At 44.3% G+C, this 16684-nt stretch overlaps 1 protein-coding gene across 1 annotated transcript in view; it reads left to right on the forward strand.

Moving 5' to 3' along the window:
• The window catches only part of STON2 (stonin 2), a 257064-nt gene that overhangs the window by 138469 nt on the left and 101911 nt on the right, over nucleotides 1-16684 (forward strand). The window contains exon 8 of the mRNA XM_030213724.1: nucleotides 7087-7169. Coding sequence (XP_030069584.1) covers nucleotides 7087-7169 — 83 coding nt within the window. The remainder of the gene's footprint in view (nucleotides 1-7086; nucleotides 7170-16684) is intronic.

The raw sequence follows: 16684 nt of genomic DNA on the forward strand, positions 1-16684 counted from the left end.
GCTGCGCACCCCCCCGGGTGCATCAACCCCCCCTCGGCGCATCACCCAAGCCCCCCCCCCCCCGAGTGCATTCTTGCCTGCCGTATGCACGCCGCTGATACATAGGGGGGGGGATTGGAATCTCTGGAAAGTATTGGGGAGGTTTGGTATGGGGGAGGAGAGATGAATTTGTACTATGCTCTCAGGATCCCGGGGGAGGGGGGGTCAAGAGGAAGACTGATTACTTTATGTGAATCCCAGCTGATATTCAACCAGGACTTGGATAAATCCAGGTGGCAAACTGTTGACCATTGAGTCCCAGATAGTTAATGCTGGTGCTTGGACATGGCTGGCACTGAATATCCAGGGCTAATTTAGCTGCCAACAGTCAGCGTTTTAAAAAAAAATGCTGACTGCCACTGACTGAATATCGGCTCGTGTGTTTTCTTCTGGAAAGGAGGGGTAATTTTACTTCTTCTTCTAATAATGTTCCTATTTTTTTTTCTCCTTTATGGATTGGAACCTTTATTTAGCGGAATGATTTGCTTTTGTGTTTCTTCTTTGTTAGGCAGATTTTGTTATGTTTTCTTTTATTTTTCTAATAGCTTTTCTGTACAAGATGGTTTTCCTGGGTTATAATTGAAATATAAGTAAAAAATGTAAAACATCAGTTTTTTTTGCAGGTACCAAGCACTAATGTAAATATTGGCACACAGCCTGCAAAAAACGAAAAAAGCTTTAAAATATAGGCCATGGTGAATCTGGGCTTAGCACGTGGAAAATTTCCCCATCAGCATGCGCTAAGCCTGTTTTTCAGTGCACTTAACTAAAAGCGCCCCTTTATTTTTGCATCACAGTTAGCCACAAGGCAGAGAAGAACCCTGGATTTCTACTCCCACCCTGTCAGACTGTCATAGTAATGCTTGAATGTTTTCACTTATATACACTGTCAGCTAGCACATTTGCTTATTTCCGATCTGAGGAAGAAGGGCAACCTTCGAAAGCTAATCATAGTAACATAGTAGATGACGGCAGAAAAAGACCTGCACGGTCCATCCAGTCTGCCCAACAAGATAACTCATATTTGCTGCTTTTTGTGTATACCCTACTTTGATTTGTACCTGTGCTCTTCAGGGCACAGACCGTATAAGTCTGCCCAGCACTATCCCCGCCTCCCAACCACCCGCCCCTCCTCCCAACCACTGGCTCCGGCACAGACCGCACAAGTCTGCCCAGCACTATCCCCGCCTCCCAACCACCAGCCCCGCCTCCCGATCCTGACTAAGCTCCTGAGGATCCATTCCTTCGGCACAGGATTCCTTTATGCTTATCCCACGCATGTTTGAATTCCGTTACCGTTTTCATTTCCACCACCTCCCGCGGGAGGGCATTGCAAGCATCCACTACTCTCCCCGTGAAAAAATACTTCCTGACATTTTTCTTGAGTCTGCCCCCCTTCAATCTCATTTCATGTCCTCTCGTTCTACCACCTTCCCATCTCCGGAAAAGGTTCGTTTGCGGATTAATACCTTTCAAATATTTGAACGTCTGTATCATATCACCCCTGTTTCTCCTTTCCTCCAGAGTATACTCAGTGGAGGAGGGTAGTTAGTGGGGTCCCGCAGGGGTCTGTGCTGGGTCCGTTGCTTTTTAATGTATTTATAAATGACCTAGAGATGGGAATAACTAGTGAGGTAATTAAATTCGCCGATGACACAAAATTATTCAGGGTCGTCAAGTCGCAGGAGGAATGTGAACGATTACAGGAGGACCTTGCGAGACTGGGAGAATGGGCGTGCAAGTGGCAGATGAAGTTCAATGTTGACAAGTGCAAAGTGATGCATGTGGGTAAGAGGAACCCGAATTATAGCTACGTCTTGCAAGGTTCCGCGTTAGGAGTTACGGATCAAGAAAGGGATCTGGGTGTCGTCGTCGATGATACGCTGAAACCTTCTGCTCAGTGTGCTGCTGCGGCTAGGAAAGCGAATAGAATGTTGGGTGTTATTAGGAAGGGTATGGAGTCCAGGTGTGCGGATGTTATAATGCCGTTGTATCGCTCCATGGTGCGACCGCACCTGGAGTATTGTGTTCAGTACTGGTCTCCGTATCTCAAAAAAGATATAGTAGAATTGGAAAAGGTACAGCGAAGGGCGACGAAAATGATAGTGGGGATGGGACGACTTTCCTATGAAGAGAGGCTGAGAAGGCTAGGGCTTTTCAGCTTGGAGAAGAGACGGCTGAGGGGAGATATGATAGAAGTGTATAAAATAATGAGTGGAATGGATCGGGTGGATGTGAAGCGACTGTTCACGCTATCCAAAAATACTAGGACTAGAGGGCATGAGTTGAAGCTACAGTGTGGTAAATTTAAAACGAATCGGAGAAAATTTTTCTTCACCCAACGTGTAATTAGACTCTGGAATTCATTGCCGGAGAACGTGGTACGGGCGGTTAGCTTGACGGAGTTTAAAAAGGGGTTAGATAGATTCCTAAAGGACAAGTCCATAGACCGCTATTAAATGGACTGGAAAAATTCCTCATTTTTAGGTATAACTTGTCTGGAATGTTTTTACGTTTGGGGAGCGTGCCAGGTGCCCTTGACCTGGATTGGCCACTGTCGGTGACAGGATGCTGGGCTAGATGGACCTTTGGTCTTTCCCAGTATGGCACTACTTATGTACTTATGTACTTATGTACTTATACATGTTTAGTTCAGCAAGTCTCTCCTCATACGTCTTGTAACGCAAATCCCATACCATTCTCATACCAATAAAAAAGGTATCATCTTATTTTCTTTTCCATGTTTTATTTTGTTTGATTTCTATTGATAACCTTAAGAGTGGACTAACACGGCTACCACACTCCTCTACTACAGGAGAGGAAACTTTTAAAATGTGACTACAACTTCTGACTACTGTCCTGTCTGCTCACAATCCTCTTGCGCCCTCTTGTGTGTGAGGGTCAGTATTACAGTCTCACAAACCCTCTTGCTTCTAGCCTTTGGGGTAAATGTCCAATTTCTGCAGATTTGTGCAGGACAGACTTTAATGGGAACATGAAAACACACACACACAAAAAAGTTGTTTTCAGGGTTTTCCTGGCTTCCACTGCCATGCCTTAATTTTCTAAAGTTTATCTTCCCGATGTTCAAAGCAATTTAAGCAGACAGGGGAGCCTGCTGCCCAACCACTGATATTCAGCGGCACTCAACTGGACAACCATGTGCAACATGGGCAGGTCTGGAGTGGTATGGGGGTAGAGTTGTGGAGGAGCCAGCTATTATATGGGTGCTGGCAATATTCAGTGCCAGCACCTCTGCATAGCTAACCAGGTGACTTTAGGACAGCTGAAGATAGCACTTAACCGTATAAGGGATAGATGGACGCATATAATCTGATATTCAGTGCTGCTACCCAGACATGGCCCACAAAGAATATCTGAGCATAAAGCTGGTGGTGGTGTGTGATACAAAAATAGCTGGAGCTGGGGAGGGGATGGAAGGCAGAGAATGGTAGATGACGGCTGAAGGGTTGACTACAGAAGGTAGAAAGACTGGACTAAGAGAGTGGGTAAAAGGTAGGGAGGTATAGAAGTCTATATAGAAGGAGAAAGATGGGGTAATGGAAGTGCTATAGAGGGGGGGGGTGACAGTGGGAAAGCTGGTAGGCAGAGCTAGCCCAAGGGTATTGAATGCCCTAGGCAAACTTCAGCCTTGCACCTCTTGGGGCCAGCTCAGGGCTGTAACTCTCACCCACAGTTCAGCATCTCCCTTTCTCCTTCCTATATCTCCCAGGTTTCCAGTATCTCTTCTTGCTCTCTATACCTCTTCCTGCCCCCATGGACAGCATCTCCCCATTCTCCTCTTTCTTCTCCCCACCCCAGCCAGTATGTCCCCTTCACCTCTTTACTCCTGATTCCTCCATGACCCCGTGAACTTTGGCCGTCCCCGCAACGGAAAGCAGTTGCGGACGGCCAACGTCGGCTTTCGATTATGCCGATTTGGCCGGCCTTGCGAGAAGGACGCCCATCTTCCGATTTGTGTCGAAAGATGGGCGTCCTTCTCTTTCGAAAATAAGCGTGATAGTAACATATAGTAACATAGTAAATGACAGCAGATAAAGACCTGTACGGTCCATCCAGTTTACCCAACAAGATAAACTCATTTTACATGGTATGCGATACTTTATATGTTGCACCTATGTTATGAAATTCATTTCCTATCTTATCGGAAATATAAGATCAACTTGGAAATGTGCTCGTTTGGGCAGATTTTTAATTTGAATTGAAGGAAAATTTTAATGATATATTTTTGATAAACTGTGCCATTTCTCTCATGTGTATAGTTGTTAGTCTTTTGGAGGAAATATTGTTGTTCTATTCATTCCCCCTCCTTTTGTGTCTTGTTTTATAGTCTTGTGAATTTAATGGTGCTTGTTAATTTTAATTTGACTTGTCTCTGATTACAATTCTTTCTTGTAAACCACTCTGATATAAATTTGAAGGGCGATATAACAATTGAACCTTATTAAATAAATAATATACTGCCCTTCCTGCCTTCAAGACAGGGCGGTTTACAATTAAAAAATATATTTGACAGAGACAGAAAGGAACACCCATTCATATGAACAGGATAAGTCAGGGAGAGAAGAATAATTAAGTTAGTCAGTTAAGGTGTAAATAATAGTCAAGTATAGATCAGTTTCTATATGCTCCACGAGAGCCAAATCTGTTGGATGTGGAAGAGTACTAAGCCAAGTTTTGAACGGGATGGGCCCGCTTGAAGAGGTACATTTTTAAGGCCACTTTAAATTTAGTAAATGACACCTCTGTTTGAAGGGAGGGAGGAATTGCATTCCAGAGTAATGGTATAGCACAAAAAAAGCACTATGATGGGTAGAATTCAAATGTGTGTCGAACTGAAAGCAAGGCACGTAGAGAAAGCCATCTTGTAATGACTATAATGTTATTGTTGCTGGGATGATAGATTGCACATCATGATTCATACATTTTCGTCTGATGAGTTGAAAGGACAACATTCTATCTTAATTGTCAAGGAATTTGTGTTACAAAACTAAAGGTGCACAATTTAATATATTTACATTCTTTCCAATCCTGTGTAGGCTTCATTCTTCAATGCCACATAGAATTTGTTGAACCATATTATCAAATAACTACAGTGCTAGTTTTACAGGACAGCTCAAATTGGAATTGGTGACTACTGGAGACAGTGAAGGGCTCAAAGACCACTGGAGGGACTGTATTGCATGGTGGTGGGTGGGGAAATAGGATTGCCAGTTCCTAGGAACCTAAAAATGATCATACTTGGTCAGACCAAGAGACCATCAAGTCCATTATCCTACTTCCTGTAGGTCACAAGTACCTGGAAGAGTCTCAAGAAATAGAAAGACTGTACCCTAAACTGACCGGACAAGCTGATTCACCCTTGGTTTTGTCCTATTGCATGCATGGAATTGTAGTTCTGTGTCCCCAATTGGTTTCTGTTAAGATATAATCAGAGGTACAAATCCATGAATCCAGAGTGATAAAATCAGAACTGGATCATACTGTGATAAGAGGGACTGTGTTTGGTTCTTCTGCACAAAATTACATTGCCAATGTATGTAGAACAAAATACTCTAAATGGCGCCTAAAAAATATAGCACTTAAGAGTTATTCTTTAAATGGCACTTAAAGTTAGAAAACCATTTATAGAATAGTGCTTAAGACCAGGCAGAGCTGGTCTTAACAATTGTGGGGCCCTGTGCAGACCAGATCGGTGGGGCCCCCCAGCTCATTGCCTAGCCCCGCCCCTGGCTAGCCCCACCCCTTCTGATTTTTTAAAAATGTATATTTACGGGGGGGGGGGGGGGGGGGGGGGGGAGGGAGGGGGCCCCCAAGCCTCAGAGGACTCTGCCCTCTCTCCCTCCCTCCTGAGCCTCAGGGTGCTGTACTGTGCCATTCCCTCTCCTCCCTTCTCCATCCCATCCCATCCCACCCTACCAAGCCTCAGGGTGCACTTCCCGAACCTACCTTAATGCGCGCTGGTGGTCCAGTGGCTTCTTCAGAGCAGGAAAGAACCCCACTCTTTCCTGCTCACTGCTGCTGCCACTTTCTTCAAAATGGCTGCTGAGACTTCAAGCAGCGGGCCTTGAGAGAATTCTGCGGAAGTCTTGCAAGTTCGCCACATGAAGTCTCAGCAGCCATTTTGAAGAAAGTGGCAGTGGCAGTGGGCAGGAAGGAGTGGGGTTCTATCCTGTCCTGACGAGGCCACTAGACCACCAGTGTGCTTTTCATTAAGGTAGGTTCAGGGAGGGTCACGGGGCACCCTCGGAGCGAACGGCCGCCCCTGTCTAAGACTGGCCCTGACGCCAGGACTACATTTAGATGCAATCATTTACATCAACAAAAGCTTGGTGCAAATCCATGTGCATAAATTAGGTACAGGTCCCCTTTATTCTATAACAACATGCATAAATTAAAGGAACACCCCGATCTGCCCATGACTGTACATGTACAGATGTATGCATATGCAACTCTGATACAAATGTTTTGTGCTCAGATCAAAAGAACAGAGGAGGAGTAGCTTAATGGTTAGGGCAGTGGACTTTGATCCTGGCAACAAGGGTTCAATTCCCACTGCAACTCCTTGTGACTTTAAAATGAATCAGAGAAAATTTTTCTTCACTCTGGAATTCATTGGCAGAGAATGTGGCAAAGGCGGTTAGCTTAGCGGAGTTTAAAAAAGGTTTGGACGGCTTCCTAAAGAAAAAGTCCATAGACCATTATTAAATGGACTTGTGGAAAATCCACTATTTCTGGGATAAGCAGTATAAAATGTTTTGTACTTTTTTGGGATCTTGCCAGGTATTTGTGACCTGGATTGGCCACTGTTGGAAACAGGATGCTGGGCTCGATGGACCTTTGGTCTTTCCCAGTATGGCAATACTTATGTACTTATCTGTGCACAAGCTCTAGCTGCTACTAGCACAGATCTGTGTGCGTATGTATTCCCCCCCCCCGGTGGCTATGCCACTGCTACAAAATGTTTTGTTCTGAGCTTTTTCATCTCCTGATTGTCATAATTTACTTTATTTCTTTAATTGGCAGGTGGAGATAGAACAGAAGAACAGCCTGAATCTGGAGTTGGAGGGAGAGGAGACAGACAGTCCCAGAGAGTGTGCTGCACAGTAGTGGAAGATGCTGACGACAGAGAGACAGACTATATAGTGTTGTGATTCAGCCGGATTGCACTCATCTGCCTGCTCCGGATGGGAATCAGTGGCATGGCCGCTTTCTCTACTGGGGGGAGTGGCATCTGCACATTTTGCCCGGGGACGGGAAGCTTACAATGTCAGTACTAGGTTCTTTCTTTTAAGACGGCCACAAAACTGCTTTGGAGCTTCTCCTCTCTCCATCTCTTAGACTTCTACCTGCTTTATCTTCCTCGGCTGCTCCAAATCATTTAATGTTACAGAGCTTTGACCGACTGGTGTATAACTGCCACACCAGTGCTTTTTATAATGCTTCAGTGCCAACCCAGTCATTTTTGGCATCCAAACAGATTCTGGTTATTAATTATCTGAGTATTTTTTTACAACCCAGTACAATAACAGCTTTCCCCCCTCCATAACTGAAATGAGTTTACATGAAAAATGGTCACCTTTTTGTTTTGTTTTTTTTATTGTACTCACACTTTGAATGATTCAATATACTGGTTTCTCATACCTAACTCTACAATACACTGCTTTCGAATTTGGGTATAATGATCAGTTTTTAAACTATTGTCTTAGGAATGATAGAGGGAAAAAAAGGGAAGACAAATTAGGATTTTTTTTTTCCAGCAAGTAAATTCAGCTGCTTTGTAATTTCAGAATTTATAGGATGCCCCTAAACCAGGAGCTGGAGTATGGAAAACCCTGGTTTGCCACTTCATAGTGTTTTAGTATCTGTGGATCCACTGGGTAGGGAGGGAAGAGACTTTCTTATAAGATTCATTCTCAGCAGCTGTATTATTTTCAACCTCTTTTCTTCTAAGATGTAAAAGTTGATATGTTACATTTCAGAAAAGCATCTTTTTTTTCAGAGCTGGAGGTGGGAGTCACATACGTTCTATAATTATTTAAAGAAAATCCGTAGAGCTGATCGACTAGGAGAACTTGACTGGCATACTGTTTTTTTTTTTTGCCAAGACTTTCGTAAACACGCACGAGATCTCACTGTTGACCCACATATTCCAATCCCCAACCCTGACGCACCTAAAGCTGCCATTTTGCCAAGGAAAAATCAGGCTCACGTGAGAAAAGAACGTGTAAATAATTTTTAAATCCCGGTGATCAAGAACAAACTGTGTGGAAGCTCCAAGCATTTTGTAAGCACTTGGGAGTACAATGGTGGGAAACCAGGCCTCCCGTGAATATGCCAAAATATGCGATAGGTATTATATCCAGAACTGTTGAAAGATCTATATTAATTTGTTGAAGTTTCTTTCTCTTTTTAAAAATATAGAGGTATGAACATCTCCAAAATTTAACAGGGTGAAAAAAAGTGATCTCCAAAAATGAGTTCAGCTACAGGTATTAAGCTTCCAGCAACACATGAATAACTTCTGAAAATGGATGCAGGGATCTTAAAGGGCTACTCTGTAAACTAGACACTAACAATTCCACATGTTATCCCCCAGATTTTATAAATGGCATGCAAATTTACACCCACAAAAAATGCACGCTACTCTGAGATGCGTGCATAAATACATTGGTTAATGAGCTAATTAGTCTCAATAATTTGGGCACTAACAATCCATGATTGGCATTAATTGGCAACAATTTGGATTTTCATGCACATCTTGCTAAGCACTATTCTAGAAAGATCCATGTGCACATTGTTTAGTGCACAACTCAAAAGGGGGCATAGCCATGGGCAGGTCTGCTGCATTCACTAAAGATGCACGCAGTATTACTGAATACCGGAGAGCCACACCTATCTTACATACCAGGAGTGGAGGAGTGGCCTAGTGGTTAGAGCACCGCTCTTGCAATCCAGAGGTGGCCAGTTTAAATCCTGCTGCTGCTCCTTGTGATCTTGGGCCAGTCATTTAACCCTCCAATGCCTCAGGTACAAACTTAGATTGTGAGCCATCCTGGGACAGAGAAATATCCAGAGTACCTGAATGTAACTCACCTTGAGCTACTACTAGTACTGAAAAAGGTGTGAGCAAAATCCAAATAAATATTTGAGATTCTACATGGAATGTTGCTACTATTGAAATTCTGTTGCTATTATTTGAGATTCTATATGGAATGTTGCTACTATTGAAATTCTGTTGCTACTATTTGAGATTCTACATGGAATGTTGCTACTATTTGAGATTCAGTTGCTACTATTTGAGATTCTACATGGAATGTTCCTAGTGGAGGAGGGGCCTAGTGGTTAGAGCACCAGTCTTGCAATCCAGAGGTGGCCGGTTCAAATCCCACTGCTGCTCCTTGTGATCTTGGGCCAGTCATTTATCCCTCCGTTGCCTCAGGTACAAACTTAGATTGTGAGCCCTCCTGGGACAGAGAAATATCCAGTGTACCTGAACATAACTCACCTTGAGCTACTACTGAAAAAGGTGTGAGCAAAATGCAAATAAATAAATACCAGGATTTACACCAGTTTTCAGTTGCTGTAAATCCTTGTCCTCAAAAGTTTGGCACAGAAATTGGCTCTAAGCACTATTGTGTAAATTACATGCAACTTGGAGTACCCTTTATAGAATAACGCTCCATGTGGATTTTTTTTCTCAGCACCTAAATTTGGGTGCCGTTCACTGAATCTAGTCCTATACGGTAAACATTTAAAATACTAGCATATGCCACCTAAGCAACATTGAGTATTTTGCAAGTGGGGTGTAAACACACTGTAGTCATAGCGTAGAGGAGACATAGGTGTGGCTCCCATCTACTTGCGTAACTTAGTGAATGCTGTAAGTTACACACATCTCTGCTACAGTTAGGTGCCTGCACCTACTCCAGTTCTATGGGTAAAGCGCAGACGTCGACATTTTAGACACACAGATTCCAAGTTATGCTAGTATTCGATAACGGAACCTGGGTGCTTAGGTACTGTTATAGGACAGGATCCTACTGCCCGCCCTTGGTGTGCCTAAATGGAGGCACCCAATTATAAAATTGCCCCCTAGTGACTCCGCAAATTGAAAAAAAAAAACTAAATGCCCTGTGCTGAGGTTTAAGAATATAAGAATAGCCATACTAGGTCAGGCCAATAGTCTATCTAGTCCATAGCCCAGTATCCTGCTTCCAACGGTGGCCAATCCATGTCACAAGTACCTGGTAGAAACCCAATAAGTAGCAACATTCCATGCTACCAATCCCGGGGCAAGCAGTGGCTTCCCCCATGCCTGTCTAAATAACAGACTTTGGGCATTTCCTCCAGGAACGTGACCAACCCTTTTTAAAACCCAGATGCACTAACAGCTTTTACCACATCCTTCAGCAATGAGTTCCAGAGCTCAATTATTCTTTGAGTGAAAAAATATTTCCTCCTATTTGTTTTAAATTATTTCCATGTAGCTTCGTCGAGTGTCCCCTGGTCTTTGTACTTTTTGAGAGAGTGAAAAATCCATTCACTTCTACCTGTTCTACATCACTCAGGATTTTATACACGTGGAGGGGCATAATCGAACGAAAACGTCTATCTCCATGGGCGTTTATCTCCGAGAACGGGTCCGTGAAGGGGTGGACCGAACCGTATTTTCGCAAAAAATAGACGTCCATGTTTTATTCGACAATTTGTGAGCTGGGCGTTTTTGTTTTTCAGCGATAATGGAAAATGAAAGTGCCCAGCTCAAAAACGAATAAATCCAAGGCATTTGTTCGTGGGAGGGGCCAGGATTTGTAGTGCACTGGTCCCCCCACATGCCAGGACACCAACCGGGCACCCTAGGGGGTACCTTTACAAAAACAAAAAAAAAGCTAAAAGAGCTCCCAGGTGCATAGCACCCTTCCCTTGTGTGTTGAGCCCCCCAAATCCCCCTCAAAACCCACCACCCACAAGTCTACACCATTACTATAGCCCTAAGGGGTGAAGGGGGGCACCTACATGTGGGTACAGTGGGTTTGGGGGGGTTGGACGACTAAGCATTAAGCAGCACAATTGTAACAGGTAGGGGGGGATGGGCCTGGGTCCACCTGCCTGAAGTCCACTGCACCCCCTTAGAACTGCTCCAGGGACCTGCATACTGCTGCCAGGGAGGTGGGTATGACATTTGAGGGTGAAAATAAAAAGTTGTGAAACATCATTTTTTGTGGTGGGAGGGGGTTAGTGACCACTGGGGGAGTCAGGGGAGATCATCCACGATTCCTTCTGGGGGTAATCTGGTCAGAGCACTTTTTGGGGCCTTATTCGTGAAAAAACAGGGTCCAGGAAAAGTGCCCTAAATTCTAGCTACAAACGCATACTTTTTTTACATTATCGGCGAAAGGCGCCCATCTCTGTTCGGGTGATACCCATGCCCCGGTCCCGCCTTCACCACGCCTCCAACACGCCCCCGTCAACTTTGTACGCTTCCGCGATGGAGTGCAGTTGAAAACGTCCAAGTTCGGCTTCCGATTATACCGCGTTATTCGTTTTTGTGAGATAAACGTCCATCTCCCGATTTAGGTCGGAACTTGGGCGTTTTTCTCGTTCGATTATAAGCAGGATAGTAACATAGTAGATGACGGCAGAAAAAGACCTGCATGGTCCATCCAGTCTGCCCAACAAGATAAACTCATATGTGTATTCCTTACCTTGATTTGTACCTGCCTTTTTCAGGGCACAGACCGTACAAGCCTGCCCAGCAGTATTTCCCGCCTCCCAACCACCAGTCCCGCCTCCCATCACCAGCTCTGGCACAGACCGTATAAGTCTGCCCTCCACTATCCTCGCCTCCCAACCACCAACCTCTCTTCCCCCACCTGCTCCGCCACCCAATTTTGGCTAAGCTTCTGAGGATCCATTCCTACTGCACAGAATTCCTTTATGCATATCCCACGCATGTTTGAATTCCGTTACCGTTTTCATCTCCACCACCTCCCGCGGGAGGGCATTCCAAGCATCCACCACCCTCTCCGTGAAAAAATACTTCCTGACATCTTTCCTGAGGCTGCCCCCCTTCAATCTCATTTCATGTCCTCTCGTTCTACCGCCTTCCCATCTCCGGAAAAGATTTTTTTGCGGATTAATACCTTTCAAGTATTTGAACGTCTGTATCATATCACCCCTGTTCCTCCTTTCCTCCAGGGTATACATGTTCAGGTCAGCAAGTCTTTGCTCATACGTCTTGGAACGCAAATCCCATACCATTCTCGTAGCTTTTCTTTGCACCGCTTCCATTTTTTTAACATCCTTCGCAAGGTACGGCGTCCAAAAAACACCTTAACCATATCCCCCCTCAGCCGTCTCTTTTCCAAGCTGAAGAGCCCTAACCTCTTTAGCCTTTCCTCATGCTGGGTGAGTATCATCCCCTTTATCATTTTGTTCTCTCTTCTTTGAACCTTTTCTAATTCTACTATATCTTTTTTGACATACGGCAACCAGAATTGAACGCAATACTCAAGGTGAGGTCGCACCATGGAGTAATACAGAGGCATTATAATATTCTTAGTCTTACTTTGCATCTGATTCCTAATAATTTCTAGCATCTTGTTTTCTTTTTTGGCTGCCACAACATACTGTGCAGAAGATTTCATTGTATTATCTACAATGACACCTAGATCTTTTTCTTGAGTTCTGAGTCCTAAGGTGGACCCTAGCATCAGGTAACTATGTTTCAGATTATTCTCCGCAATGTGCATCACTTTGCATTCATCCACATTAAATTTCACCTTCTATTTGGATGCCCAATCTTCTAGTTTCCTAAGGTCTTTCTGCAATTTTTCACAATCCGCATGTCTTTTGAGAACTTTGAATAGTTTTGTGTCATCTGCAAATTTAATCACCTCACTTGTCGTTCCATTTTTCAGATCATTTATAAATATATTGTTAAATAGCATCGGTCCCAGTACAGATCACTGCGGTACTCCACTATTCACCTTCGTCCATTTAACCCTAACCTGTTTTCTGTCCAATAGCCAATTCCTAATCCACAGCAGGACATTGCCTTCCATTCCATGACTGTTTAATTTTCTCAGGAGTCTCACATGAGGAACTTTGTCAAAAGCTTTCTGAAAATCCAGCTCACCTGTATCCACATGTTTATTGATGTCTTCAAAGAAATGAAGCAAATTGGTGAGGCAAGACTTCCCTTGGCTGAACCCATGCTGACTCTGTCCCATTGAACCATGTTTGTCTGTGTTCTGTAATTTTATTCTTTATAATAGTTTCCACTATCTTCTCCGGCACTGAAGTCAGGTTTACCGGTCTGTAATTTCCCAGATCACCCCTGGAACCCTTTTTAAAAATCGGCATTACACTGGCCACCCTTCAATCTTCAGGTACTATGAAGGATTTTAATGACAGGTTACAGATCACTAACAACAGATCAGCAATTTCGTGTTTGAGTTCTTTCAGTACCATGGGGTGTATGCCATCCGGTTCAGGTGAATTATCACACTTTATCTTGTCAGTTTGGCACAGTGCATCTTTCAGGTTCACCACACTGTCACCCTTGAAAACCATTTCTGGTACAGGTACTACTATTACTACTACTACTACTACTTGTCATTTCTATAGTGCTACTAGACGTATGCAGCTCTGTACACTTGAACATGAAAAGACAGTTCCTGCTCGAAACAGCTTACAATCTAATCAGGACAGACAAAACAGGACAAATAAGGGATAAGGGAATTAATAAGGTGGGAAAAATAAAACATACAAGGTACTGTACAAGTTGAATAGGGGTTAGGAGTTAAAAGCAGCATCAAAAAGGTGGGCTTTTAGCCTAGATTTGAAGACGGCCAGAGATGGAGCTTGATGTACTGATTCAGGAAGTCTATTCCAAGCCTATGGTGCAGCAAGATAAAAGGAATGCAGTCTGGAGTTGGCAGTGGAGAAGAAGGGTACAGATAAGAGAGATTTACCCAATGAACGGAGTTCCCGGGGAGGAGTGTAGGGAGAGATAAGAGTGGAGTGGTACTGAGGAACTGCAAAGTGAATGCACTTGTAAGTCAATAAGAGGAGTCTGAACTGTATGCGGAAATGGATAGGGAAACAATGAAGTGAGGAGAGGGCTAATATGAGCATAGCTACACTGGTGGAATATAAGTCGTGCAGGTAGATCTTTTACACGTTCTTCCGTAAAGACTGTGGCCTTGCCCACCCTGAGTGCCTCTTTTGCTCACAGATTCCCTTACAGGCTTTCTGCTTCTGATGTATCTGAAAAAGGTGTTACTATGAGTTTTTAGCCTTCTTTATCAGGCGTACAAAACCCCAACCTTGGCTGACTTCTAATATCCGCTACCTACGTTCCTGTACCCGCTCCGCCGAACGCCTCTGGCGGAAATCTCGGGCCCTTGCTGATTTCTTACACTTTAAGTTCATGCTGACCTCCTTCCAATCTGCTCTTTTACGTGCCAAACAGGATTATTATATCCAACTGACCAACTCTCTTGGCTCTAATCCTCGACTTCTCTTCACCACATTGAACTCTCTCCTCAAGGTGCCCCTCCCCCAACTCCCCCTTCATTATCTCCTCAGACCCTTGCTGAATTCTTTCACAACAAGGTTCAAAAGATAAACCTTGCTTTCTCTACCTCACCAGCTCTCCCTCCACTAGTCCGTTCCCCTCTCTCTCCTTCCCCTCATTCCCTTTCCTCCTTTCCTGAAGTTACTATTGAGGAAACTACACTTCTCCTTTCTTCCTCAAAATGTACCACCTGTTCCTCTGATCCCATTCCCACCCACCTTCTTAATGCCATCTCTCCTACTCTTATTCCTTTTATCTGTCACATTCTCAACCTCTCACTTTCCACTGCGACTGTCCCTGCTGCCTTTAAACATGCTGTGGTCACACCTCTCCTTAAGAAGCCTTCACTTGACCCTACTTGTCCCTCTAATTACCGACCCATCTCCCTCCTTCCTTTTCTCTCCAAATTACTTGAGCATGCTGTTCACCGCCGCTGCCTTGATTTTCTCTCCTCACATGCTATTCTTGACCCATTACAATCTGGTTTTCGCCCTCTCCACTCAACCGAAACTGCGCTTACTAAAGTCTCCAATGACCTATTACTGGCTAAATCCAGAGGTCAATATTCCATCCTCATTCTTCTTGATCTTTCCGCTGCTTTTGACACTGTCGATCACAGCATACTTCTCGATACCCTGTCCTCACTTGGATTCCAGGGCTCTGTCCTTTCCTGGTTCTCTTCCTACCTCTCCCTCCGCACCTTTAGTGTTCACTCTGGTGGATCCTCTTCTACTTCTATCCCTCTGCCTGTCGGCGTACCTCAGGGTTCTGTTCTTGGTCCCCTCCTCTTTTCTATCTACACTTCTTCCCTTGGTTCATTAATCTCATCCCATGGCTTTTCCTACCATCTCTATGCTGATGACTCCCAAATCTACCTTTCTACCCCTGATATCTCACCTTGCATCCAAACCAAAGTTTCAGCGTGCTTGTCTGACATTGCTGCCTGGATGTCTCAACGCCACCTGAAATTAAATATGCCCAAAACCGAGCTTCTCATTTTCCCCCCCAAACCCACCTCCCCGCTCCCCCCGTTTTCTATTTCTGTTGATGGCTCTCTCATTCTCCCTGTCTCCTCAGCTCGAAACCTTGGGGTCATCTTTGACTCTTCTCTCTCCTTCTCTGCTCATATCCAGCAGACCGCCAAGACCTGTCGTTTCTTTCTTTACAACATCCGTAAAATCCGCCCCTTTCTTTCCGAGCACTCTACCAAAACCCTCATCCACACCCTTGTCACCTCTCGTTTAGACTACTGCAATCTGCTTCTTGCTGGCCTCCCACTTAGTCACCTCTCCCCTCTCCAGTCGGTTCAAAACTCTGCTGCCCGTCTCATCTTCCGCCAGGGTCGCTTTACTCATACTACCCCTCTCCTCAAGACCCTTCACTGGCTCCCTATCCGTTTTCGCATCCTGTTCAAACTTCTTCTACTAACCTATAAATGTATTCACTCTGCTGCTCCCCAGTATCTCTCCACACTCGTCCTTCCCTACACCCCTTCCCGTGCACTCCGATCCATGGATAAATCCTTCTTATCTGTTCCCTTCTCCACTACTGCCAACTCCAGACTTCGTGCCTTCTGTCTCGCTGCACCCTACGCCTGGAATAAACTTCCTGAGCCCCTACGTCTTGCCCCATCCTTGGCCACCTTTAAATCTAGACTGAAAGCCCACCTCTTTAACATTGCCTTTGACTCGTAACCACTTGTAACCACTCGCCTCCACCTACCCTCCTCTCTTCCTTCCCGTTCACATTAATTGATTTGATTTGCTTATTTTTTATTTTTTGTCTATTAGATTGTAAGCTCTTTGAGCAGGGACTGTCTTTCTTCTATGTTTGTGCAGCGCTGCATATGCCTTGTAGCGCTATAGAAATGCTAAATAGTAGTAGTAGTAGTAGTAGTGCTTTGCATCTAGCTTGACACTGCTTATGCTGCTTCTTATTTTCTTCATTTGGATCCTTTTTCCATTCTTCCCTTTTGGCTCTAATAGCCTCTTTCACTTCACCTTTTAGCCATACTGTTTATCGTTTCCTCTTCTTTCCACC

Source organism: Microcaecilia unicolor, chromosome 9 (genome assembly GCF_901765095.1).
Source record: "Microcaecilia unicolor chromosome 9, aMicUni1.1, whole genome shotgun sequence".
NCBI classification, from domain to species: Eukaryota; Metazoa; Chordata; class Amphibia; order Gymnophiona; family Siphonopidae; genus Microcaecilia; species Microcaecilia unicolor.